Source organism: Balaenoptera borealis (genome assembly GCF_965194805.1).
Source record: "Balaenoptera borealis genome assembly, chromosome: 16".
NCBI classification, from domain to species: domain Eukaryota; kingdom Metazoa; phylum Chordata; class Mammalia; order Artiodactyla; family Balaenopteridae; genus Balaenoptera; species Balaenoptera borealis.
This window is the reverse complement of record NC_138872.1, coordinates 65,401,522-65,429,004: the sequence shown is the minus strand read 5'-3', so window position 1 is coordinate 65,429,004 and position 27,483 is coordinate 65,401,522. Positions and strand designations below refer to the sequence as shown.

General features: G+C 41.8%; 1 protein-coding gene and 1 pseudogene across 5 annotated transcripts in view; one reads left to right on the top strand and one right to left on the bottom strand.

Annotated features, from left to right (window-relative positions):
* VPS35L (VPS35 endosomal protein sorting factor like) overlaps positions 1–27,483 on the bottom strand; it is a 120,052-nt gene that overhangs the window by 59,845 nt on the left and 32,724 nt on the right. For all 4 annotated transcript variants that reach the window (XR_014236094.1, XM_082362426.1, XM_082362424.1 and 1 more), the window contains exons 9-17: positions 25,459–25,518; positions 18,782–18,878; positions 18,029–18,076; positions 16,610–16,703; positions 12,915–12,992; positions 12,305–12,427; positions 3,422–3,468; positions 2,503–2,614; positions 1,856–1,972 (exon numbers count right to left, since the gene is read on the bottom strand). Coding sequence is in view for 3 of the 4 variants with exons in the window: in XM_082362426.1 (XP_082218552.1) it covers positions 1,856–1,972; positions 2,503–2,614; positions 3,422–3,468; positions 12,305–12,427; positions 12,915–12,992; positions 16,610–16,703; positions 18,029–18,076; positions 18,782–18,878; positions 25,459–25,518 (776 nt within the window). In the remaining variant the exon portion in view is untranslated. The remainder of the gene's footprint in view (positions 1–1,855; positions 1,973–2,502; positions 2,615–3,421; positions 3,469–12,304; positions 12,428–12,914; positions 12,993–16,609; positions 16,704–18,028; positions 18,077–18,781; positions 18,879–25,458; positions 25,519–27,483) is intronic.
* Positions 18,910–21,455, top strand: LOC309614361 (ubiquitin-ribosomal protein eS31 fusion protein pseudogene; annotated as a pseudogene). The gene has a single exon. The product of its transcript is annotated as a ubiquitin-ribosomal protein eS31 fusion protein pseudogene (transcript).

Genomic DNA, 27,483 nt, shown 5'->3' with positions numbered 1-27,483 from the left:
GGCTACAGAAATGGCAATGACCAACCTGGTAAGGCTGTCTGCCCCAGAAAATATGCACAGGGGAAAAAATTGTCAAGGAAAAACAGAGTCTGCAAGTATACCTTTTCTGTTCCAACACTTCAAGGAAAAGAAAGAAGAAATGGGGAGGGGAGAAAACGGTTATCTCATTCACACAAGAAAAGCCAGGGACATTCTAAAGTCCAACAGGAATGCTAAGGTGGACTTAACGAGGAGAGTGTGAAGTTGAAGACTGGAGAAAACTGTTATTACGAGCTTTTGATGCAAGGTTGCTTTGAAGCACTGAAGTACAGGCACCAGAGGCCCAGAGGTTTTTGACTTAAATATCCTAAATAAGCTGTTTTCATTAGCCAGTCAGAGTTAAGTTAAATAGAGAATTTCAACAGCTAGAGTTTAGTGAGAATTTTGCTGAACTTAAGATAGATATACGATTTTGTAAAAAAGTTTCTAATTTTTCTAAATTATACTGTTCTTAATACACTATCATAAATGTGGTGATTAGCAAGGGGTTTATAACTGGGCTCACTTTAATATTTCCTTCTCAATAAATGATCAAATCAAATGCCACATATTCACTTATTCTCTGTGTTATGGTCTGAATGTTTGTACCCCCCCAAAACGCATATGTTGAAATCCTAGCCCCTGATGTGATGGTATTAGGAGGTGAGGCCTTTGGCAGTGGTTTAGGTCATGAGGGTGGAGCCCCCTGATTGGAATTAGTGCCCTTATAAAAGGGACCCTAGAGAGGTCTCTTTCCCTCTTTCTGTGATGTGAGGAGGAGAAGCTGGCAGTCTGCAAACTAGAAGAGGGTCCTCACCAGAACCCAACCATGCTGGCCACCTGATCTTGTACTTCCAGCCTCCAGAAATGTGAGAAATGAATTTCTATTGTACATAAGCCACATGATCTATCATATTCTGTTACAACAAACTAAATGAACAAGGACATGCTGCTAGTAGGAGGAACAGTGCAGGGTGTGGTGAAGTTTGGCCACAAAGACAGCCAATAGCATTTCCCTAGTGGCAGCCACATAAACTGCTGGCACGCTGCCTAAAAGGACAGTGAGGCATAAAACCCAAACCTACGACACGATGACCAGCACTACATGCATTACAGCAACTAACATCAGTTGGTCCATCTTCCCAAGACTTCCTGTGTCAGAAGTATGGGGAGAAAGAGGCTTCAGCTGTCCATTCAAGGGAAGGAAACTGGAATTCCCTTTTGCTAATCACTGGCTTGACTACTGATCTTCAATTTAGGAATATCTCAATAAATTGGTTTTTTCAAATCCAAATACAACTTGACCCTTAAAAAACGCAGGGGTTAGGGGCACTGATCCTCCACGCAGTCAAAAATCCGCATATAACGTATAGTCAGCCCTCTGTATCCACGATTCCTCTGTATTTGTGATTCCACTTCTGTGGATTCAACCAACCATAGGTTGTATAGTATTTACTATTGAAAAAAATCCATGTATAAGTGGATCTGCACAGCTCAAACCCATGCTGTTCAAAGGTCAACTGTGCTACAGACTGCTGTACTTCAAATGCTCTTTGCAAAGCTACAGGTCTTTTAAGGTTTCAAGTATTTATAATTTTACACTTTTGATGCATCTTAAGGCCTCAAGAATAAGACATGATAGGGATACAAAAATCAAAGAAATACATCTTTAAAGCTATAAGTTCTCCATTACAGATGAACAAATAATACAATTAAAAGTAGATTTCTTTAAAAAAAAATAAGGATGATTAGTTGAAAGAGAAATTTTTTAAAAGAAAGAGTATACTGCATAACTTGGACAAAAAGCAGTCAATACAAGGTCTAAATGGTCACCCACCTGAGGATTCTTCAATTTAGTGATAACTTTCCAAGCTTCATTGAGAATCTGAAGTCGATCACTCTCAGGAGGATCAGCCAAGGCCAAGTTTAACCCCAGTGAGCGAAAAAGAAGATGCTGAGAAATATAGCAAACCATTACGATCCTGGAGATGTACAATCAGTGTAACTTGAGACAATAAAGGAAAAGGCTGTAATACCTGGCCTGTCTTGAGGTTAATCTTCCAACGACCATTTTCTGAAGTTCTACCACAGACCTGTGCAAGTTAGACTGAGAATCTCAAAACAGAGAGCTGGCTCTGTGTACTGGTCCAATCTGTGGGCCATAATATTCTCCTGGACAAAGCTTTTCATAAATAATGAGTGAAGATATAGTTTTAAGGATGTAAGACCAAAGTTCTTCCTAAATATTTCATAGTGAGCTAATTTGACAGATTTAGGACTCAAGGAGGCCTGACTCGCGGCAATTACATGTGTCTCACAACCCCAGTCGCTAACTCATTCTCCATCATACTCTTCAGAAGCAGAGCCTTCGCTTGTTTTCCTGTTGGCTGGAGCTGCCCCTGACTCCGAACTCTCTCTCCCTGGGGAGCTACTGGGCAAACACTGCCTATTTGTTCTCCGCTAAGCATTAAGTCAAGAGCCTACCTTGGGGAAACCAGACTCATCGCACTCTTTAATCATGCCAATGAAATCCATGGACCTTGTGGCGATGAACTCGGCCCGGAAAGCTGACATTACGGAATTCAACAGCAAGGCACTGAAAGACACACATGCCCCACGTCAGCAGAGCTTCCCCTTAATGAAAGTCGCTTTCATTTTAGGACATATGTTGTTGGGAAAGATGACTGACAGCCCTTTAATGGTTAAGGGTGGAAAAATAAGACGACTGGAGTAAAAAGGCAACCTCTAGAGACTAACTCGGTGTTTTATGCATATTCAGAACTTAATATTCAACTGACTGGAAGAATGGATGGATGGGTGGATGGATGAGTGAATGGGTAGATGGATCAATGGATGGACAGGTAAATAAGAAAGTAATCAAATCCATTTAAACAGAAGAAAACTGAGCCTTCAGTGTACAAATAAAACTAAATATTAAGTAAGAATATTGATCCAAGCTGCAAATATATATCCACATCTCTTATGAAAAGCACTGTTCTAGGACCTAGGGACACAGTGGTGAACAAAACCCACGCCAGGCTGCTCACACATCTGCCACCAAAAGGAGATCAGAGGAGAAACCTCTTATGCCTGGTAGACAGGAATCGATTTTATCCTGACCTAATCACTTATCACAGCCCCACAGGGAAAGAACTATTATTATACCCATTTTAAAGATGAGGAGATGGAGGCACAGAGGGGTCAAAGTAAATGACCCAAGGTCAGAAAGCTAAGAAAGAGTGGAGCCAAGATCTGAAGCCAGGCAACTGGACTCCAGCATTCCTGACCTCCATGCTATCCTGCTTCTCTGTTGGCCCTCTTGCCCATGCAAGCATGCCAACCTCAAAAAAAAGCAACCAACTCCATTTTCAAACACAGGCTTTATGAATTTCAAAATACTTACTTGTTTCCTAGTTTCTTACATCTCTCCATCATTTCGGTTAGCAGAGCCTAATTAAAAAAATAATAAAAACCATCAAGTTGGAGGATCTAAAGCAACACTTCTCATGAACAGATTTCCAAAGCAATACTCTAAAATAAATACAGCCACATGCCCATTTCTATCTCAGTGCCTGGCAGGGATGGGGAGGATGGAGGAGAAAACAAGCTCACTCTTGTGGCATTTAGTATAATGGATAAGAGCTGGGGCCCTGGCCTCAGGCACACTTGGGTTCAAATCCAGTCTCACCAACTACTTTTCCTCATCCTTAGGTAGATGATACTGGTGGTACCATCCCACCTACAGATTACTGCAGGATGATGAGAGTGGTACCTCCTATGCTCTAGGGCACCAAGAATGAAAATTGCTTTACTCCTCACCTCCTCTAGACCCCCCTTGTTCCTCCCCATTTCACGAGGTGTCTGTGAAATTCTCAGTAAAACAAATAACAAACACTGGGCCAGTACTTGGTGCTGGCCAGTCACGGTGAGAAGCACATGGCACTCATGATGTCACCTCTCACAACCACCATGAGGCAGGCTCTCTATTCTCCCATTTCACAGATGAGAAACCAAGCCACTGAACAGTGATGTGCTTGGGCCAAGGTGACACGGCTAGTTACGGCGGGCTGGATGTGACCTGGGCAGTCGGGCATCAAGGGCCATGCTCTTCGCTATACTTCCTCTCCATGCATTTTGAAGGACATTATTTTCCCCGAAAGGAAGTAAATGTTTTACTCATTGGGATACTGTTAATGGCTTTAGAGCTATCTTAAGACAATTACGTATCTTTAAAAGAGCTCCTATTTTTTAAAAAAATCAATGGAAGAAGTATCCAATAGGGCAGTGGTTTGAGGAAGGTTTTGAATGGCACAGGCAAGGTCAATCCCAAGACAAAAGAGCTGATAACAGCAGCATCCACACTGAGCACTCACCAGGCACACAGCACTGGGCACTGGGCTAAGCGCTTTACATACCTTTTCCCATGTACTCTTCACAATGGCCTTTGAGGCCCATGTCAATTATCACCACTTTACAGACGAGGAAGCCAAAACTCAAGCTAGGTTAAGCCACTTCCTACTAAGGGGTAGAAATGAGATTTGTACCTAAGTCTGGTCCGGAAGGCAAAAGATAAAATGAGTCTTCTTTAGTGAAATTCTACCCTTTCCAGCTGTGTCCCTCTGTATCCTGGGTGTTGCCTGAATAATTAAGGTGATTGTTGCGTGTGGAGATACTGTCAGTACCCCTAACCCCAGAACCCTGATTTTATTCAGATTTCTGTCTCTGCCAACAAAAATCAGGTTGGGTCCTGTTACGGAGTGAATTACATCCTGTCCAAATTCATATGCTGAAGCTCTAACCCCCAGCGTGACTGTGTTTGGAGATGGCGCTTTTAAGGAGTTAATTAATGTTAAGTGAGGTCATAAGAGTGCGGCCCTAATCCAACAGGACTGGTGTCCTTATAAGAAGAGGAAGAGAGACTAGGGACACACATGCACCGATGAGAAGACCAGGAGAGGACACAGTGAGAAGACAGTGGACTGCAAGCCAAGGAGAAAGGCCTCACCAGACACCAACCTTGCAGGCAACTTGATCTTGAACTTTCCAGCCTCCAAAACTTTGAGAAAATAAATTTCTGTTGTTTAAGCTACCCAGTCTATTATGGAAGCCTGCTAAGGTCTGAATAGCCACCTAATTCCCAAGTTGATGGTGTTAGAAGGTGGAGTCTTTTGGAGGTGATTAGGTCTTAAGGGTGGAGCCCTTATGAATGGAATTAGTACTCTTATAAAAGTGGCCCAAGAAAGCTCCCTTGTCCCTTCTGCCATGTGAGGACACAGCATGAAGACAGCTGTCAATGAACAAGGAAGTAGGCCCTCACCAGACACTGTTATCTGCCAGCATCTTGATCCTGGACTTCCCAGCCTCCAGAACCATTAGAAATAAATTTCTTTTGTTCATAAGTCACCCAGTTTGTGATGTTTTCTTAGAGCAGCCCAAACATACTAAGCGAAGTAATACAGGCCCAAGCCAATCACGGTGGTCCCATTCCCCTTGCCAGTGGTGAGTTTAGACAGGGCACATGACCCATTTCTTGCTACTTAGATGGGGGCTTAGAGGAAAAGTTTCCTTTTTTTTTTTTTTTTGGGCCACACTGCACGGCCCGTGGGATCCTAGTTCCTTGACCAGGGATCGAACCCAGGCCCTCAGCAGTGAAAGCGCCGAGTCTCATCCACTGGACTGCCAGGGAATTCCCAAAGTTGTTCTTAAAGAGGAACCGAAGACTCCCCATCTTTCCGCCTTCGGATGCTGCCATGTCTGGACATGATGTGTGGAATGGCTACAGCCACTTTGCTGCTATCTGGGGATGGCAGAGCAGAGAGAAGAACAGAACCTGCCTGGCACAGAGCCTTCACCTGTTATTCAACAGAACACACTGAATTATTTTTGAAGGGCCAGTTAGGTGTTTGCAGCCAGCATCCCAATTGATGATAAAATTGACAGTGTCACAAATGGCTTCCCTAACCCATTCATGGGGATTTAATGTTTGAAAAGTCATTCATGAAGACCAATATCAAAGTGGTTTCTGGGAAGACTGGGAAAGAGATATTCTTATAATGATCACATTGATACTCCTTAACATGCACGAATAATCACTCACTCGACACCTGCCTGTGAAGCAACTTTAATGTACTAGCCACTATTTTAGGCACTGGGAATAGCAGTGAGGAAATCAGACAGAAATCCATGACCTTGGATGCTTATTCTCTCTTTCATACACACACATGCAAGTGCACATGTGCACACACATGCACAAATGAATGAGCTATCTTGGCCCACCACTTCTGAAAAGACGAAATAGGGCAAATGCTAACATATGGACAAAGTGTTCTGGCCATTAAGACAAGACAAATGCTTTAAAAGTTCTCTTTTCACAGGAGATGAATGCATTAAAAATGCATCCAAGAATATAACTCAAAAAAAAAAAAAAAGGGCTCATTGTCATTACCCTTAAGTGTCCAGGAGGCAAATGCTATATAAATCCCAGGAAGGTCTGTTAGAGGTTATTAATTTTTTTTTCTGAGAAGTGACAGGATTGATTATCTTTGACAAGAACAAGATGAACAACAGTTCAAAGCAGACTGAGATTGAAAAAAGCCTACTGGCTGAGATAAACCATTGAAAAACTTGCAGCTCCGAATATATGTTCACAGACACATCAGAACTTCGAAGATTCATTAGGCCCCTACATTTCGTTTGTTTATATATTTGTTTTTTATAAAAATTATAAAAATAAGAAATGCTTATGGACAGAAGGTCAAATAATATTGTCATGTATCAAGTAAATTATGAGTGCCCTCCCTCCCAACTCCCACTTCCTAGGGATCACCAGTGTCAACATTTGCTGTTTATCCTTCTAGGCCTTTGTCTATGCCCTACGAATACGTAGCTTTTGTTGTAGAAGACTTTTGTTCTGTTTTACAAAAATGGATAGCTTTATACATACTGAGCTACAATTTGCCTTTTTTACTCAAGAATCTAGCATGGGCCTCCCTCCTCCCATGTTAGTACACACAAATCTACCTCATTCTTTTTAATGCCTGAGGAATCCACATCATGTATGTAACTATTTTTCAAACTGCTCCAAATTGATGAAGTTTTTAAAATGTTTTATTTTTAACCAATTATAGCCTCATGAGAAATTGCAGAAATAGTATAGGTGCTGGGTACCACCACCCAGCTTCCCCAAGTGGTAACACCTTACATAACTATAGTGCATTGTCAAAATCAGGAAACTGACATTGGTATAATATAATTAGCTAGACTATTTCACCAGGTTTTTCATGCACCTTTTCTTTTGTGGGGGAAAGGGTATATCTTTGTGACATTTCATTAACATATTTGGATTTGTATAGCCACCATCACATTTAACTACTGGATTTTTAAGGTTATCTCCAGATTAGGGTTATCTACCCACTTCAAAAGTATAGGAAAAGAAAAAAGAAGTTGGGTCAATAACACATTTCTGTTTCCTAAACTGAGATTAACTCATATGCAGCCCGGAGTGCTCAGAAGATATGTACTTATACTTTTACTAAATAGCCTTCCAATCAGCATTTACAATTATTGCTCCATAAAAAAAGTGAACTAAATGATACACATATCACATTTTCCTTATTTTTCTAGATGAAACAAACATGTAAAATAGCAGGCAAAATCATAAACTAATCTTAAAAGCTAATACCTTTCCTCCAATCCAGAGTTAATGTGGCTCAAGTCTCAAAGAAATAAAATATTTCAGTGTGAATAAAAAGAAATTTTATACCCCAGGTAGTAAAATGAGAAATTTTTGATTTTTCCTATTATTTATCTTTCTCTAGGGATTTTTCCCTAATTCAAAAGAATGAAAATAACACACCTGTATGCTTGAGAGGGATTTATCATTGACCAAGACTAGTTTTAGATTTGCATTACTAGCCTAATCATATATTAGAATGTTTAAAGGGCAACTTATAGTATGACCATTGGAGTAGCAGTCCCATGGGTCAATCTGTTCAAGTCCCACCTTAAAATGTAGCAGTTAACAGGAGATACCTAGAAAGAAAGAGTCTAAAGCAGTCAAGGGAACAAATCTGTTGGTTTCAGTCACTGCCAAAATGGCTACATGACTTCTTTCTAATTGTGTGACTGTAAGAAGTTTGTAAGCCTCAGGTACCTCATCTGTAAAATGGGGATAACAGCAACACCTAGCTTGGGGAAGCTCTGAGAGTGAATTAAGATAGCCCAAGTAAAGTAACTAATACAGGCAGACCTCAGAGATATTGCAGGTTCTGCTCCAGACCACTGCAATAAAGTGAATATTTCAAAAAAGCAAGTCACACGAATATTTTGGTTTCTCAGTGCAAATAAAAGTTATGTTTACACTATACTGTAGTCTATCATATGTGCAATGGCATTATGTCTAAAAAAATGTACGTACCTTAATTTAAAAATATTTTATTGCTAAAAAATGCTAACCATCATCTGAGCCTTCAGTGAGTCGTACTTTTTTTTGCAATAGTAACATCAAAGATCACTGATCACAGGTCACCATAACAAATAATAATGAAAAAGTTTGAAATATTGCCAAGAATTACCAAAATGTGACACAGAGGCACAAAGTGAGCAAAATGCTGTTAGAAAAATGGCACCAATAGACTTGCTCGACGCAGGGTTGCCACAAACCTTCAATTTATGAAAATGCACTATTTGCAAAGTGCTCATAAAGCACAGCACAACAAAACGAGGGGTGCCTGTGGGGCGCATGGCAGAGGGAGCCTCAGAAAGAGGTGGTTAAGGGCTCAAAGCCTAGCAGCATCTCTGCCCTGTCTCCCTGCTCCATTCTTCACAGTCAACCAGCACTGCCTTCTCAACTCCTCCTGAAAGGTCACACGATTTTCCTAACAGTAGGTATTTGTTATAATGTTAAGTGAGGGAAAAGCATCATGAAATCACGCAGGAAATATTTCTCATCTACAAAACACAATTACAGAGCAAGAATGAAAGTGGAGAGAGAAATATTAAAAAGAAAATGCACCAAAACGTTAACAGTGACCAGTTATTCATGACAGAATTTTAGGTGGCTCCTTTTCTCCTCTTAACCTCTCTGTCTTTTCCAAATTCTTTCCAATGAATATGTACTCTCCCATCCCTTCTGCCTCTTGTTTTTTCCATGGCTACCAAATAGTTCTCCTCTAATCCATCTCATATGCTTCTGCCAGTTTGATCTTCAAGCACCACTTTTTTCAAATTATCCCCCTGATCAAAAATCTTCAAGCGCTGCCTGGTCTCCACGACATGATGTTCAACAGCCTCTGCCTGAGCCACTCCCGGTCAGCCTCGTTCCTCACTCTTCTCCAGTAACGCTTGTCTCCTTATTATGCCTCTTACTTGTCCGTCTATACAGGTCCCGTCCCTCAACCCCTCCTTACTGCCCCTCTGCTCATCTCCTGGCCTTCAAGTCAGTCCAGGCCCCCATCTGCTGTTAAGGTCAAAGACAACCATGGTAACCACCCCCATCTGCCTGCTGCCTACCACGCACCAGCTCTTGGCCATGCGCTTGACGCGCACTATCAGTCATCTCGTAAGAGCCCTTCGAGGAAGGTTCTATTATTGGCCCCATTTTACAGCTAGTAATACTGAAACACAAAGAGGTAAAGCAGCCCAAGGCAACACAGCCACAGTTTGAACCCAGGTCTGCCCGACTACCTGCCCCAGCCTCTACCACCTTCCTCTTCCCTCCTTCAACGGTGACAACCTGCATCACACAGCTTAGCAAGTGATCATGGGATTCCATACCAGACAAGATAAAAAGCTGCTGAAAATGATGAGAAGCTTATCAAGGGATTCGTTTTCATTGCCCCAAAGCAGGTTTTATGAAACGGTTGCTTTTTTCTCTGCAGAATGTGCCTAAAATTGGGGGCATGAATGTTTTTTACTTACTCTAATTTTAATTGTATAAGGGGAAAAAATCCTGTCTTTAAATGACAACAAAAAAGCCTTTTTGAATAATCATTCCTTGATTTTTTGGGGGGAAGGGATTTGATATTTCAATTTCGATCTGAAATTTCGTATGTCAGATATTTGCAGCTGAAGGCATTTCTCCCTTCTCTCATCTAGATAGTTCTGCCTTCCTCTCTCTCACCTACCTGTCATGTGTATTGCCAGCTGCTGCAGACAAACTCCTATATTCTGGAGGCGTGGCCTCTTACAGACACACACAGCTCCAACTCCCCGGTGGACACATCCCAGCCACTGTCAAAGAGCTTTTAGGTATCATATTGCCACACACATCTTCACCACCCTCCACACTGACATTAATTCTTCCACATTTTGAAAATGACTTTTTTTATGAGACACTGCAAGTTCCTTATTTAAATGCCCCAAGAATCAGAGTTTATTATTATTCAGGTGACCTAATTTTTTTAATCACTTCTCCTAGTGCAATAATGATTTCCTAGAGTTTGACTCCCCAGGAAAGCTCTACTCCCAGCTTCTGCCATCCTTTGAGATTACTGGCACTTAAAAGGAAGAATGCCTTATGACATGTCCTTTTTGTTTTTAATCCAATTTTGCTTCTCATTAAAGTAAGGAGAAAAAAATAAGTGTTCTCATTTTCAAATGATTCGGTCTTGCTCATAGGTTCCAGTCATTCAGCTGAACTGGTCAAGTTCATGATACCTCTTCCCAGGAGCCTGGGCCAGCGTGTGGTTGCTGAGACTACACTAAAGATCACAGGGAATGGCCGGCAGGTTTTCAAAGAATCTTCTGTTAAACTGGCTTGATTTAAAATCAATTTACTCAATGGTAAAAAATTCACCTGAAATATGAGATGTCCCTATTTTTCTCCTCATGCTTTAGGATTTGGAAAAATTTTAAATATATGCAAGACATTATACTTGCTGAAAAGTTAAAAAACAGGGCAAGAAAAATAAGTTAAGACGATCCAAAATCTTGCCCTCCAGCAATATTTTGTCATATCTCTCTCCCAATTCTCTTGTGCAGATATGAAAATCACGTTTGCAATCCCAATGACACAACAAACATTCAAGCGCTGTGTGTGGGGCTCTCCACGAAGCACTGTAAATGGACTGTCTTGTTTGATCCCTGCAGTAGACTTGAAAACAGGAATTATTACTGCTCCCATTTCACAGATAAAGAAGAAAGCTGAGTGATTAGGGACAAGTGACTTGACCTCTGCTTTAGTCCGAAAGCTGTAAGCAACAGAGCTGAGATTCAGATTTAGGCACCCCGACTTCAGGGCCCACACTTGAACACCAGGCCACACTACCACTTAGGACACACACAGTAACAGGTGTAACTTCCTTTTTTCACTTGAGCACCCCTTACATCAGTGTGTACTCCATCGTGGGTCTCCATCATCTTAAATGGCCCCGTAACATTCCACTGAGTACACAGACCATAATTTAACCAATCCCCTTCTGATGGTTGTCTCCACTGTTTCACTAGCGTGAACGCAGCTACACATGTGTATGTGTGTGTGTGTATGCACTCATCAAGTTATTTCTACTGTATATTTTAAAAAGTGGATTGCTTAGTCAAAGTCGTATCTTTTTTTTCTTAACAGCTGTCAATATGTGTTTGCAGATACAGGGAAAAGACAGGTGGATTTGAATTTTGCTTTACTCCAAATATCCTTGTTTTGTAGCAAAGTCTCTTTCCCTCACAAAGAATAAATTCTCAACCATCAACGAGAAGACAACAGAAGCTTCATCTATCACAGTTATTACGACAATCTGAACTGGTGTTCCACTGAAATTGCTTCTCAGTCTTAGGGAAGAAAAAGAGTATTTCTGCTATGATTCTGACTTCACTTTAATCCCTGACAATGCTTCAATTAGACAAAACAGAAAAGAAAAAAGAATTTATAAGAGCAATTACGTATCTGAGTTTCACTTTCCTTCCATAAAATGGAGAAAATGTTATCTGCTTTACGACTTTATTAACTTATTATCAACCCAAAAGGAGTGCATGAAGGTTAGTGAAGAGGCAATGAAGCCTGCTGGCCCTGGAGTCGGACTCAATGGGTTTGCATCCAGTCACCGCCACTTTCTAGCTGTGTGACCTTATGTAGGTATTTGGCCTCTCTGGGCCCCCACATCCCCCTCCCAGAGTTGGTAAACAAGGCAAGGCAGGAAAAGTGCTGAGTGCAGAACCAGTCACAACAGTGAGCCGTTATGAAAGGGCCCTGATTATGTCACTGGGCACACAGGTGTAGGGGTTGTTACGACACAGAAGAGAGGAGCCCTCCTTGGTGGTGAGCTTCACACTGAAGCCACCTGGCAGTTACCTCGGGGGCATGGTAGGAAATGCACTGGAAGATCCAGTCCATGGCAGGCGAGTACAAGGGGAGGTAGGATGGAAGCTCCACTCCCTGGAGCACCAGCTGGTTCTGGACCGTATCGCCGTGAATCTACAGGAGACCAAATAAACACTCAAAAGAAGGGGAAGTCACATAATAAACGAAGAGCATGGAACTCACAGACTGCGCATTGCTGCAAGCATTTGGACGGCCCCGAGAGAACTAGCCTGGTTTCTCAGGGTTTTTTTAAACTAGAAAAAACACACAAAGTTTCCCATGTCACCAGGCCGAGCTGCTCTGGGAATGTGTGCTGTGCAGAGAAGTAACCTGATAAAAATGGAGCCACCAGATGCTAAGAAGAAAGGCTGATCAATGGGAGACGTTTCCTATTAACACATGCATATTAATCCTCTCTGCTTGTTCAGTACAATCAGCACATTTTAATTGTGTGTAACAGACTCGAGTGTAATTTTATAGGGTTTACACATTCAAAGAACTTTAAGGCAATCTCGACTTGGAAAACCAACTGGGTTTTATGAATTTGTGATCATGTAGCTATTACATCAATTAGCTGCTCTGATTGAGAGTGTACTCTTACCTGTTTGAATGTGAGGAGGAAGTCAAAGAAGTTCTTATTTAGGCTTTCTTTGAGATGTGGAGCCACTTCCATGCCCACCTATAGCCAATCAAAATGAAATTACCTTGACCATGGAAAATCAGGTTGTAAATAACATATACAGTGTGATGTCATTTTTGTAAATTAAAAATATACATATAGATAGATATAGGCAGAGAGGTCCAGAAAGTTAACTTTTATTCTTTTTGCTTATCTGTTTTCTTATTCAATAAGCATATCTTGCTTTTATAAGAAAAACCACAGAAGCTATTTTTAATGAAAAAAGGGCAACACTTGCAGTGATCATCTTAGCAATTTCCCAAAGGTAATGAAAGTATGACTGAACAGATGACCAAGGGAACAAATCAATACAGCACTAAGGAGAAATGTACTCTCAAGATCGTGTATATGATATTCTCTTCCTCTCTAAAAAATGATAAACACACATGTGGCTGTACTTATTAAATGAAGCAAAAAGATTCTGGTATGTAAGAGAGTCAGCTGGGACTTCACTGTTGCATCGTTAAAATACATGGATTCATTCTTTGCTGGGCAGTCATGGAAGCAGACATAAATTTTGATGTATTTTAAGCAGTTTTTTATTAGACAAGCATGAAGCCCAACAATGCTGTAATCCATTGGTTCCTTCGTTCATTGTTTTAAAAAGATGGTAACATTTTCAGCTGAAAAAATTTGCTAATCATAGAGAAGGTGGCCAGAGCCCTAGGGTTGGATGGAAAACTGAAGGTCTCAGCTACGGCAGGGAGTGCAAGTACTTAAAACAAAACAAAGCATCATAATGTTCCTTAAACTGAGCTCCTCGAATACACCTCAATTCCACACTGTTGCTTTAGCACAAAAACAACTTTGCAAGGGGAGTTGCTTTCTGGGACCTGGTTCCTTCCAAGGGGGACAGATTTCTGCCACTCACCTCCCCCCTACCCAGAGGTCATGAAGATTCATGATAACGAGGATTTTTAGAGGTCTGTAAAGAATTCCTTTGAGAATAATTATGCAAGATCCACTGGGGCGGTAAATTCCAAGGGCAGCTCTATGGCTGTTGGGGATGCTTCCAAGGACAGGCACAGAGATTAAAAAAAAAATACTAACAACAAATGTCAGATCCACTTCTACTGTGTTCTGATTCTATTGTCTTTCCTTCCACTAATCATTCTGTAGAAAAGGCAATAATTATCTGTTAGGCGACAGCAAAAAAAAAAAAGCCCAGTGGACAAGCGGTGGAGAGGAATTGAAGGGGCCATGACTTCGGAGGTAATCATACTTTCCTTTAATGAACAGCTTTGGGGTCCCCCCATGCCCTGCCTACTCACTGCCTTTGTGTTTTGTTTATCTCTTCCCATAAAGCGAAATGAGCAGCTTGGAAATCTGCTTGGGTCTAGAAGATTTCTACCTAGAGTAGCAAGGGTAGTTACTCATGATTTCCATCTGCTGTTTCTGCCTGCCTAGCGTTCATTCCCTCTGTTTCTGGAATCAGTAAAGTGGATTTGCCTTTGGGGAATCAAACTTCCCTCTCAGACCAGGAGGTCTGTGGCAGAGCCGGACCCAGCCGACCCTGAGCTGCAGGGGTGGGCACGTGACCCAGGCTCAGTCAGTAGGCATATCCCATCCCATGGCCACAGTGACTGGTCTATCTATGGACAAGGGACCCAAGGTGGTGCAGTGAGTTTCTGCCCTGAAACTCTGGCTGGAACCACTGAGGAAAAGGCACTCTTGCCACTGGAGTTCCTAAGTCAAGAGGATGGAAGCCTTTCCACCATATGGAAAAAGAAAGCCTCAGAGTGAAGTCACACAGAGGAGAGCAGAGCTGAGCAATGAGGGAGGAGACAATTCTTGACATGGTTTGGGGGCCCTGGGTCTGCATGCACTACCCCAGGCTCTTCAGACACAAAGGCCAACAATTTCCCCCCTTTTGCTTCTATGAATTGGGGTTTTGCCACTTGCAATTGAAAGAATCCTTACTAATGCACACTGTCTCCTTCTTTTATATCAAAAGATTTTCAGTAACTACCCAACCAGGGGAATCAGTGCTCTGCCTAAATTGACACAAATGATTTTGGATACAGCGCATCTCACCACCAGCTTTCCTAGGTTGGGTCTGTAATCTCTCCTCATTGCCACTGAGTTTTAAAGTTGCATCTGTCATGCAAAGGCACGTTATATGCAACAAATACCATCTTCCACTAGGTTGTGTACCTTACTTCAAACTTTAAAACTGGAACAGGTTTGTAAGGAATGAGTATTTCCACCCACTTTCTGATTTCTGTTTAATAACTGTGTGTCATAAGACACACCGAGATTCTAGATCTTTATTATTCTACTATTACTGACGTCAAGGTGAGTTCAAAGAATGTGATGTGTCCTACCAGGGGACAGGCAGCAGAGCACAAATACACAAGTGATGGTATCCTTACATCCCACCACAGGATCCAGCAGTATTTTGCAAACAATAGGCCCTCAGCAAACGCTGACACGGCTGGAGCGTTCAAGCTCCCGATATTCCAAAGCTGAAGCTCTAGGAAACATATCTGATATTCCTGTATGAAAAATCCATGCCAAGTTTCAAGCAGATGGCAATGCATAAATACTTTGGCCTCGGTTACTACGAGGGAGCAAGTGCCCTTAAATGGAAAGCTTTTTCTTTCTTCCTTTTTTTCTTTTCTCCCTTATCAGGGAGTGGACCTAGAAAAAGTATCCTTCCTAAGGATGTCTGCTACTCACTCTGAGGGCAATGACTTTGATTTCTTTGTGACACTGGAGACCACAGGGCTTCTGTCATTTGTTAGACGTCACATAAAAGAAGCAGATCAAAGGCTACGGTCCTCGCCTTCTGATTTCTTGGTATTGATGATCACTAGCAGGGGAGAGGGAGGTCTCTAACTGCAGCTTTGTCCTCAAGGAAGTCTGGGGTTCATCAGGACCCTACAGAACAGGGGCAATGACCCCTCTCTAAAGGTGAACAATGCCAATGGAACTAGCAAGGGGGACTCCCACGGAAAGCTGACAGAGGCAAAGGCCCCATGTGAGTTGAAGAAAAACGACTGTAAACTCTCCACAGGGTGCATTTTTCATAAATGAAAAACTTACTAGTTTTAAGTAGGAGCTTCACGGTGCTTTAAAGGAGAGAAAGGCTGAGTGATTTACAATCCTCACCAGCAGAGAAGCCCTCCAAGGCCAGGCGACACAGACCCTGATGCCTGCCGTCACCAGGAGCACCTCTCCCTCCCAGACAGCCCTCACCAACTCGCAATCCAATCCAACTCTTTAATACGGAGACCAAAAAACTAATAAAACAATCGAATTCAAAGACAAAGGGAAAGCATGTTTCGAGTCAATGAAAAGCAACCTATCAGCCGAAAGGCTGTGGGAGCCTCCTTCCCAGCGAGAAGGGAGAAACAATTAGTTCTGAAACTTAGTTCATTTGTAAGAAGATGACCTTAAACACCCCCTAATTAGAGTTACTGGTAAGTGGGTCTACTTCGAAATTAAGTTTTAAAAGGAATCCTACAGCTCTGCTTTCTGTGAACAAGCTGTGCTCTAAAATTAGCAGCTAATAAAGTCCTTCTTCCAGTGACTGGTGAGGTGGCGGGGAGGGAGAAGCGTGAACATTAGAGGGGACAGGACACGGTCACAGGCGCGAGTGCAGGGACGCAGCTTACCCTGCACAGGTAAGCCCTGGCGTACACCGACACCAGAGGGTCCCCGATCCCTCGGACCATGCAAGTCAGCCGGGGCAGACACTCTGAAATCCCCCTGTTAGAGACAAAAAGACGGCAGCATTACACCCCGCGGGAGAACTCTCTGTTCTTTCATTTTTTTTTAATAAAAATAAAGCTAGACTTCCTAAATGCAGGGGGGAAAATCAAGCTTCAGAACGAAACCAAGGTCAAAGTTTGAGTCTTCTAAGGCCATGTAACAAGAGTCTTTCTCTCTTGCCACGATTCATTCTTTGAATGGTTTCTTTTATCTCTACCATTCGCTCAGTGCTGGAGTCTAACCTTCACATTTTCCTGCTTGAGGTCACATTTATTTTACTAATTTAACGATTTTTGTCCCCCAATTATTTTCCATTCACAGGTCACTCCTTGACCTTCTTGATATTTTCGTCGTATCTATATTCCTTTGGTACTGATTTGCTGCCCTGTGCCCCGCCCCTTCCTAGCACCTGACACCTAGCACCTCAGGCTAACATCAGCATCGCCCTCAGTGTGAGCTGTGACTTATTTATTCCTCCTGCCACGTGGGGCTTCCATCTGCCTTGGGCATTATTCTCCCCCAACTGGTGACGCAAAATAACTCTTTCTTCAGCACCATGTTATCCCCCCTACACTCCCCCAGGCATCCCCAGATCCCAGTCAAACACATTTGGTACACATTCTAAGTCCAACCCAACTATTCCTCAGAGCGCCGTGAGTCAGCCCATGGCTTTGAGGAGTTGATTATCTAGACGGTATCCAACACCACTCAGTATTTCAGCAGCTCTGCAGAAAGCAGAGCTGGTTTCTCCCGGCTCTGCAAAACTACTCTCAGTACAATGTCCGAGGTGACTCAGAGTAGCAAAGGGCTTAGGGGCAAAGGCTTTTCCCTCTGACATCATCTTGGACAGCAGCAGCAAAGGCAATGAGTGAGGGCCCACGGGTGTCACTCCCAGTGTGGTGTGCCCAGCTCACCGGACCCTCACAGACCCCATCTTAGGGCCTTGTTCACAGAGGAGACTGGGGGTCAGAGATGCTAAGTAACTTTCTCAAGACTACACAGCTAGTAATAGCAGAGCTAGGATTCAAATACAGTTGAGCTGAACTTCCGTGAGTTAGTCAACCAACCTCTCCCAGCTTGAGTTTTCTTCTCTGTAAAATGGAGATTAAAAAGCTGTCTCTACTTTATTAAGTTTTCATTTGGATTAAACGAGAAAACGGATGGAAGGTGCTTAACACCAGATCTGCTACACACTAAGTACTCAAAGAATGACAGCTACTATTACATCGTCATTAGCATGTGTGTGCATGTGTGTGCACAGGCACATATGAGAGAGAAATTTTTTGGAAACGTATGGTCCCGGACTTAAAGAAGAGCCTTACGTTTTGGAGAGGAACTTGTTACACTTCAGGATGGATGCTTCCACATAGCTACAAAAACATTCTGTTAAGGAAGACATTTTCCAGATGGTCTGTTCCCTATGGGGAAAAGCCTAAACTATTCATGCAGAGAACTAGGTGTGTCTTCAGGAGAGGGGGCCACAGTGACTCTCAACAATCCAGAGAATTAAATTAGTGAGTGGCTTGTGGTTTCTATATTTGGTTTTCAAGGTTTTATATTTATTTAAAATAAAATCTGGAAAACGTTGTACGCTGATTTATGGTTGCATGCTGAAATTTAAACTGGGTTTTGAGCATTTCCAATCGAGGCTTTATGGGGAAAAGGATGAAACTTAGAGAACTAAGATTCCATTTGTGTATAAGCTGAATTCTCTGTCCTTCAACACTGGTGTTTGTGCAGAGAAGCTTGACCCTGTTCCTTTCAAGTTCTTGAAACCAGAGAAAACACAAAAAGATGAAGCATTTTAATTGAGAAAATTAATGTGGGAATGTTCCTCAGGGAAACAAAAGCCTGGTACATGGCACTATAGTCAAAGTAAAAAAACAGAAAACTGGGGAGAGCCAGAGTCCAAGGACTTCCGTGGACAATGTGGCTGGCCCTGTACCTCAAGGCTAGCAACCGTAACAGAACTGCATTTTCAACAGGAATTTCAGGGCAGCCCATTACATGGCTACTATTAGCAGTGCAACTCTTGCAGCCTATCTTTAAAACCATCAGACAGAAAAAAAGGATACAATCTCGGAATGAGTTCCCTGATGGAAGCAATCTTGAAAAACCAATTTAAGCATGTTTCTTTGGCTGTGTCATTTACATTCTCTGGAGAGAAGTGATCTGTAAAACAAAAATAATATCTATCAGCCCCCTAATTCTTGGGATCTGTTATAGCTGCTATGAGTCCTAGAACAAAAAAAAGTTACAATGGAGCAGAAGAAGGGGTGGGGCACCCAGTCCTTCTATGTTTTTCCTTCCAAATATCATTATTATTAGGAAACAATTCGTGACAATGTTAGCTGACACACAAAGGCTTTCTAAGTGCCAGGCCCCGTTCAGAGTGCTGTATAGACATCAGCTCACCTAATCCCCACAAGAACCCTCCAAGTTATATACTTTTATTGTCCTCTTTCATAGACACAGAGGGCAAAGCACAGAGAAGTTTAGGGACTTGCCCAGGGCACACAGGAAACCGATGTAAGAGTTCCTTTTGGACCCGCCATCTGCGGTGGCACTGCCGCCAATATGCAGATTTTCGTGAAGACCCTGACGGGGAAGACCATCACTCTCGAGGTCGAACCCTTGGATACAACAGAAAATGTAAAGGCCAAGATCCAGGATAAGGAAGGAATTCCTCCTGACCAGCAAAGACTGATCTTTGCTGGCAAGCAACTGGAAGATGGACGTACTTTGTCTGACCACAACACTCAAAAGGAGTCCACTCTTCATCTTGTGTTGAGACTTCATGGTGGTGCTAAGAAAAGGAAGAAGTCTTACACCACTCCCAGGAAGAACAAGCATAAGAGAAAGAAGGTGAAGCTGGCTGTCCTGAAATACTATAAGGTGGAGGAGAATGGCAAAATCAGTCACTTTCGTCGGGAGTGCCCTTCAGATGAATGTGGTGCTGGAGTTTTTATGGCCAGCCACTTTGACAGACATTATTGTGGCAAATGTTGTCTGACCTACTGTTTCAACAAACCAGAAGACAAGTAATTGTGTACTGGTTAATAAAAGACATGAATGAAAAAAAAAAAAAAAACAGACGTAAGAGTTAGAATTCAACTCAGGCAGTCTGGCTCCGCAGCCTATATTCTTAGCCACTGCCTCTAATTTAATCCAGAGGTTCGTGGTGTACCACCAGTAACTGTGGTGATACTGTTGAGAATCCCAGATGCTTGAGGAACCTGCAACTGTAATATTAAATGTGATCGATCAGTGTTTGTGCTCTAAATATCACATGGACCAGACTTGAAAGGTAAATCAAGACCCTGAGGCGAGAAACCAGCCAAAGTTAGGCTGCCAGCTCAATATGGCACTAAGACTTGAGTCACCTTGTGGCAAAACTGCCACTTTCGCCTATTATCTACTCTCTTCCTCTTTAATAGAACTCTCATTTTCTACTGGGCATACGGCCATCCTTGCAGCTCAGTGTGGCCACGTGACCAAGTTCTGGTCCCAGGATATAAACAAAAGTGCAACGTCTGGGAGTTAGCTGTAAGGGAAAGGGCTTGATCTTCATTCCTTCTTCCTTCCTGCCGGCTAGAATGCAGATACGATGGCTGTGACCTCCATAACCATCTTGAACCACAGGAGCAAGACAGAAGTCAGGATTGCTGGCACCACGGGCTGGCTGCCCAACTAGCCCTGATCTTCCTTATTGTGATTTTGAGTTTTCTGGCACTGACAACCAAGCCCAATCATGACATACATCTTAATAAGGAATGAAAAAGAGTACAGAAAAATGAAAACAAAAACAAACAACAAAAAACTCAGCAACACCAAGAAGACCACTGTTGAACTCTCACATGAAAATTATTTCTTCTAAATGATTTCCACACAAATTGGAGCCCGATCCCACCACTGGGTGTGCTTTACACTTTCAGGATTCAGTCAAAACAGGAGAAATTAATTACTATAAAACATAACAGATGAACATTAGCTTGTTGGTCTCATCTTGTTGTTCAGTGGGTCATTTTTCATCCCTGATTCTACTTTCTGCTACTTGGTGGCACACCATTAAGGTGATCAAAATGTCTATGGAATCAGCAAAAAGATAAAACTCTAGGTATTTCACGAGCAGAGAACAGTCACTAATCACAACTGCAGATATTTTGGAATTGCAATCTCAAGTATTTGTCTATTTTTGGACGTTCTGGCATGCTTCGTTCATTCGAGAATTTTTCACTTGCCATTTTCAAAGGGAAGGGAAATTACCATTTTCCCTTTCCTGGACTGAACCCGTGCACTTAAAAGTAACTTTTTTTCAAGTTCTAAGAGATCCAAACAGGAAAAGATAAGGGTTATTCTTAAATTCGTTTGTCAATCTTGCCTTTTGGAAAAGGGAGAGGTGGGGTTAATTTCCCTTCATATGACCAAATCATGTGACTTGAGACCCAAAAGCAAAAATAAGTCTCTGAGGTCATCTAAGAAAAACTCTTGCTTTCCAGTTGAGGGAACAGAGTGCAGCAAAGGGTGGGATGAGAGGGATTCGGGCTGCCAGAGAGAGCTGGACATCACACCAAAGGCAAGTTGCCCTGCATGTACACATTGACTGAAAGCTATACAATAATCTGCATATGCAATATAAAGGCTTTAGGCTTTCCTTCCAGCTCAAGGGATAATTCAGGAAAAGGATTATGTTATGCAGGACTTTAAAATATTATAGAAAAAAGTAAATAAATAAAACTGTAAGAAAAAGATGTTACAGAAAACTCAGTATTACATTACTTCATTTGCTCAATACAAATGTCTTAGGAACCAACTAAAAGTGGTATTCTAGGCTCCAGGCAGATAACAGCACATAAGAGAGACCCTGCCCCCATGAAGCTTACATTCCAGTGGGGGAAGAAACACAATAAACACAGAAAAGAATAAGCATGCAAACAAGATAACATCCAATAGCAGTCAACACTATGAAAGATATAAAACTAGGTATGGAATAGAGAGTGACCCGAGCTAATCTGGCAGAGGGGATTCATCAGACAGGGTGCCAGTCAGAGAAGGCTCCTGCAGATGCAGCATTTGAGCTGAGCACTGAATTATAAAAAGGAGCTAGCCATGCTTAGATGTGGAGGAAATGTATTCCAGGAGGAAGAAACAGCAAGTGCAAAGGCCCTGTGGTAGGTATGACCTCTGGTGTGGTCAAAGAACAGGAAAGCGAGCCCAAGTGGTGAGAGCAAGAATGGGGGAAGCAGGCATCACAAACCAGGGGTTGCAGCCTTGGTGAGGCGTCTGAGAGTTTTTCTAAGTATGACGGAAACTCCCTGAAGAGTTCTGAGCAGAGGAATGGCATGACATGACATGACATGACTTATACTTCAGTGCTTGAGCTGCTACATGGAGAACGAATTCAGAATTTGGAAATTAATTAAGAAGAGGCTTTGAGGTGAAAAAGAGCAAAGATATCTTCCTCTAGTTCCCACTTATTTTTCTTTTATGGTGCTTCTTTTTTCAACCCTAACTTCTGTGGATATTTTAGGAGGGAGGACACCAGTGACTCTAGTTCTCTTTCATTTGCCAAGTCTCTACCCTGGCAGTGAGAGGTCTCTTTACATAACAAGGCTTATAGGGGTGCCACGTCATCTTAATATGTGCCTGAAAGGCCAGTTAAGGACATTGCTTATCTAGACGCAGCTTACATCAGCCATGGAGAAAAACTGAAGATAGGAATGCCCCCAGTTGATGAGGAGAACCACAACACAATAAACCCAAGTTATTTCTCCCAACATGGAAATAAAATTGTTTTATCACTCAGAGTACATTGCCTCTTCACTCATATGCTAGATTAAGAAATGCTGGGGAAAAACTACCACAACTAGTAGCATGTACTTTCTGTGAACCCAAAGGACACTGGTATCTTTCTGAGCTCGTAAGAGCTATGCCTTAGTTAAAACTCCTGAAGGTAAAGGGCTCAAATACTAAGTTCACAATCTGAACTTGATACAAATGGAAAGACTGAGTACACACGACACCGGACTTCTCTCTCCACATAATTTCTTTAGGCAGAATTCTGCAGAGTAGGTTTCAAAAGCTTTCTTCATAATTACTGTTAAGAGTCATCCCCAACATTACTGACGTTTTTGAGAAAAGTTTGCCCCTCTCCCTTTCAGGTTCTGGGAAGCAGAAAACACATGCAGATGAAGATTTTAACTGAAAGGGGGGAAAATGAAATTATTTTCAAGAAAGCAAAAGCCTGATTCAAGGTAAAAAAAAAGGTATTTTGGGAGGGAAGAATTTATTGATAAGCATGCTAATTAGTATATTTAGATAAGAACTAAAAGTGAACATGAAAGTAGCCTTTTATTTTGAATTTTTATAGTTTAGGTAGGGAGAAAGTTATTAGTAATTCTTCCTTAACTAGCCCTAAAATGTTGTTTGTATAGTTAGTGAAAACTGAGAGGAAGGAAAACTACTGCAGTAGGTGTAAACACAAATGCCCTTAGGGGCCAGTCAGGTAATATAAATATTTTTAAGCAGTTAGGTATACAACAATAGGAAGAAGTAGAACCTATATGAAGAAGCATTTAAAAAAATACTGTTACGGCCAAAGAAAACACCTATCTGGGTTTATTTCTGCCTGCAGGCTAAGAATTTACTGCTGCTGGTATAGCATATGGAAGAAAAGTTGGCAAGTGTAAAATAAATGCACCCGGGTTTCCCAACTCCTTAAGTTGACAGAGAAGTCCTTTCCATCAGGCTGGTCCCTGCCTCCAAGTCTTGAGAAGCCTAGAATGTGGGAGGAGCTGTTAAAAAACATCGCAGGGGGGCTTCCCTGGTGGCGCAGTGGTTGAGAATCTGCCTGCCAATTCAGGGTACACGGGTTTGAGCCCTGGTCTGGGAAGATCCCACATGCCGCGGAGCAACTAGGCCCGTGAGCCACAACTACTGAGCCTGTGCGTCTGGAGCCTGTGCTCCGCAACAAGAGAGGCCGCGATAGTGAGAGGCCGGCGCACCGCAATGAGGAGTGGCCCCCGCTTGCCGCAGCTAGAGGAAGCCCTCGCACAGAAACGAAGAGCCAACACAGCCAAAAATATATATAAAAATAAATAAATTAATTAAAGATTACTATTAAAAAAAAACATCGCAGGTATGATGTGGTGGAGGGGAGAGTCTAGAGCAGCACTGTCCAGTGGAAATATCATGTGAGCTGCATTCAAAAAGCTAAAACAAAACAGGTGAAATTTTAACAATATACTTCATTTAATCCAATTCATCTAAAATATCAGTTCAACATGTAATCAACTTAAAAATTAGTGAGATACTTCATGGTCTCTTATTTGTATTAAGTCTCTGAGGGACTTCCCTGGCGGTCCAGTGGTTAAGACTCCACGCTTCCACTGTAGGGGTCATGGGTTTGATCCCTGGTCGGGGAACTAAGATCCCGCATGCCACGCAATGCGGCCAAAAGAAAAAAAAAAATGTCTCTGAAATCCAGGGTATTTTTTTTTTATACTCACAGCACATCTCAGTTTGGACTGGCCACATCTCTAGCGCTCAAGAGCCCCACGTGACCAGTGGCCGCCATATTGGATGGAGCAGGCCCAGCGCTAAGAACCAGGCTCTCGCTAGCAGGTGGCAGGGCTGTGGGCAAGTCCCTGACTCTTCCCCACTGGGTTTGCCCGCCTTCAATGCGACAAGGTGATTCCTAAGAGCTTTTCTAACCCTAAAGGTCTGTAGAGTTCTGTCTGTCTTTCTCTCTGAGAAATGTACATATTAAATAGTTTTTAACAATATATAGATATATTAATATAGATAGATAATATAGATAGATGGAATATCTATAATATAGATAGATGGAAGGAAGGTAAGAAAGGAAAAAAAGGAAAGAAAGAGAGAAAAGGAGAGGAAAAAGAGACACAGTGAAAGAGAGCAAAAGAGAGAGAAAGAAAGGAAGGAAGGAAAGGGGAAAGGAAGAGACAGAAAGGCAAGATAGATAAACAGACAAAAAGGAAAGAGGTCAAATTACGGGTACTGTCACATGCCACCTCTTCATCCTCCAGGGAAGTGCCGCTGCTAGAAGCAGCAGGAGGTGGGATGAAGGTGGAGTGAGCTTGTTCTAACTTGTACAGATGAGCGCGCCTTCCTCTCAGCAGTGCTAGGAACTTGAAAGGAGGAATGAGAGGGAAAGGACGCTGCTGCTGGGAGCTCCGTGCTGCTGGCCCCATCATCATCATTTATGTGACAAAAGAAATTTGTGATCTAGTTGTCCCGTTATAACCTCCTGAGAGTTTAAAATTGAGTGGCAATAAATTTAATGCAAACATCACTTGGGCATAGAATGTAGATTCAAAGCATCTGTTATTATTGATTTATTTGACATTGCTCCTTAATATAAAGTTGGTTTCATAAAGTAATTTGCTTCTTAGGAAAAACATACAGGAAAAATATTTAAACGTCCAGCAGCAGAGAACTTGAAGTTGGTATAAAAGTTCAGCTGAATCTAACTGTAATACCTCTTCATTCTTGCAGATTCAAATTACTTGCCCAAATTCCTAGCTGGGCTGTTGGAAAATCTAATGTTTTTTGAAGACTGAGATGATCAGAAATCCGTAAAGGCGTTTCTTTAACTTTTAACACACGAAAACAAACAAACAAACAAACAAAACCTTTATTTCAGGTCTCAACAAATCCTGACTTGATATAAACCTTCTAATCCTGACTTGAGGGCAGCATGAAACCCGTGGAACAGCTAAGACATTACCTGGTAAGACGCTGCGGTTATCCATACACATGGAAAAGATGCGCTCGTATACCAGCTTTCCTGGGGAGAAAAGGATATATGGTGTCAGCATTGTGCCCTTCAGGAGAAAACAATAAATTAATGTTTGTTAATTAGGGACAGAGACGGTGGCATCTCCCATATGAGCTTCTACTTGTGATAGTATGCTGCCACCTAGTGGGACAAATTTTTAGCCATGATACTTTTTTAATTTTAGATTTTTAATTAAAAGAGGGGACTTTCTGCTCTAGGCAGAAAAGTGATCCTTCACTTATGCTAAGCAAAATAAGTCAGACAGAGAAAGACAAATACTGTATGATTTCACTTGTATGTGGAATCTAAAAAACAAACAAACAAAAAAGAACAAACATAACAAAACAGAGAGTCATAGATACCGAGAAAAAACAGGTGGTTGCCAGTGGGGAGGGGAAGGAGAGAAATAGGTGAGAGAGATAAATGAGTCATGGGTATGAAATATATGGTGTGGGGAATATAGTCAATAACTATGTATGATCTTTGTATAATGACAAATAGTAACTAGACTTATTATGGTGATCATTTTGAAATGTACAGAAATATCAAATCACTGTGTTGTGTAACAGGAACTAACATAGGTCAATTATACTTCAAAAAGAAACAAACTCATAGAAAAAGAGATTAGATTTGTGGTTATCAAAGGTGGGGGGGAGGGAGAATTGGATGAAGGCAGTGAAAAGGTACTAACTTCCAGTTATAAGATAAATAAGTGCTAGGGATGTAATGTACAACATGATACATATAATGAACACTGCTGTATGCTATATATGAAAGTTAAGAGAGTCAATCCTAAGAGTTCTCATCATAAGGAAAAAATTTTTTTTTCTATTTCTTTAATTTTGTATCTATATGAGAGGATGGATTTTCACTGAACTTACTGTGGTAATCAGTTCATGCTATATGTAAGTCAAATCATTATGCTGTACTTCTTAAACTTATACAGTGCTGTATATCAATTATATCTCAATTAAACTGGAAGAAAAAACCCCCAGATTTCCTGCTTCTTCACATACTATGTGCCAAAAATGACCCACATCCCTATAGGATAAAAATGAGCTTGAATAGATTAGTAGCTGCCCCCTAAAAACTACCCAGTTTGCCACAGTCTCCACTGCTCCCTACTATCTCTCATCAACAGCCTGCTTCACGCACTTACGTAATCTGCCTGGTACCTGGAAGCACTGGAATTTGAGATTCATCTAGGTATACAAGTTCTACAAGGGCAGAGATTTGTACCTGTTTTGTTCACTGACATTCCCAGTACCTAGATCAGTGCCTGACATATAGTGGGTGCTTCATCTTTGTTGGATGGATAGATGAACATATTTTAGGTTGTGTGGGTCAGAGATCACCATTGCAACTACTCAACTCTGCTACTGTAGCTCAAAAGCAGCCATAGTCAGTAGGTAAACAAATGGATGTGGCTGTTTCCAATAAAACTTTACTTACAAATACAAGTGTGCAGTCTGGACCTGGTCTACAGGCCAGCCTAGCACAAAAAGTTTTATGTATTCTGTACAAATGTTATTTTGGAAAATGCTATCAATATTCAAAGGATAAAAGTTACAGTTCTATTCATTTTCTGGACCTTCCCAAATCACCTTTGATGTTGAAAGTATTTTCCCATGCCCATTTTCCCCCACACAACCCCACCATTCAGGGCTACAAAGAACCACACCCCTTGTCCATAGGCGGAAAAAGACAGGAGAGTTATAGGATCACTTCTGGTCAAAGAACATGAGATCAAATGACATCATCAAGAAATGACAGAATGCTAGGTTAACATGCAGGAAGCCAGCCGAGCTGAGAAGAGCCCTAGATGCCTCTCCCAGTGCGGACTACTTACATTACCATCACCGAAAGACACTTGTTAAAAATATCCATTCCTGGGGCCCACCTCAGAGCCAGTGAAAAAGAATATTCTGGGGGGTGAAGACTAGGAATATGAATTTTGAATAACCTTAATGGGAA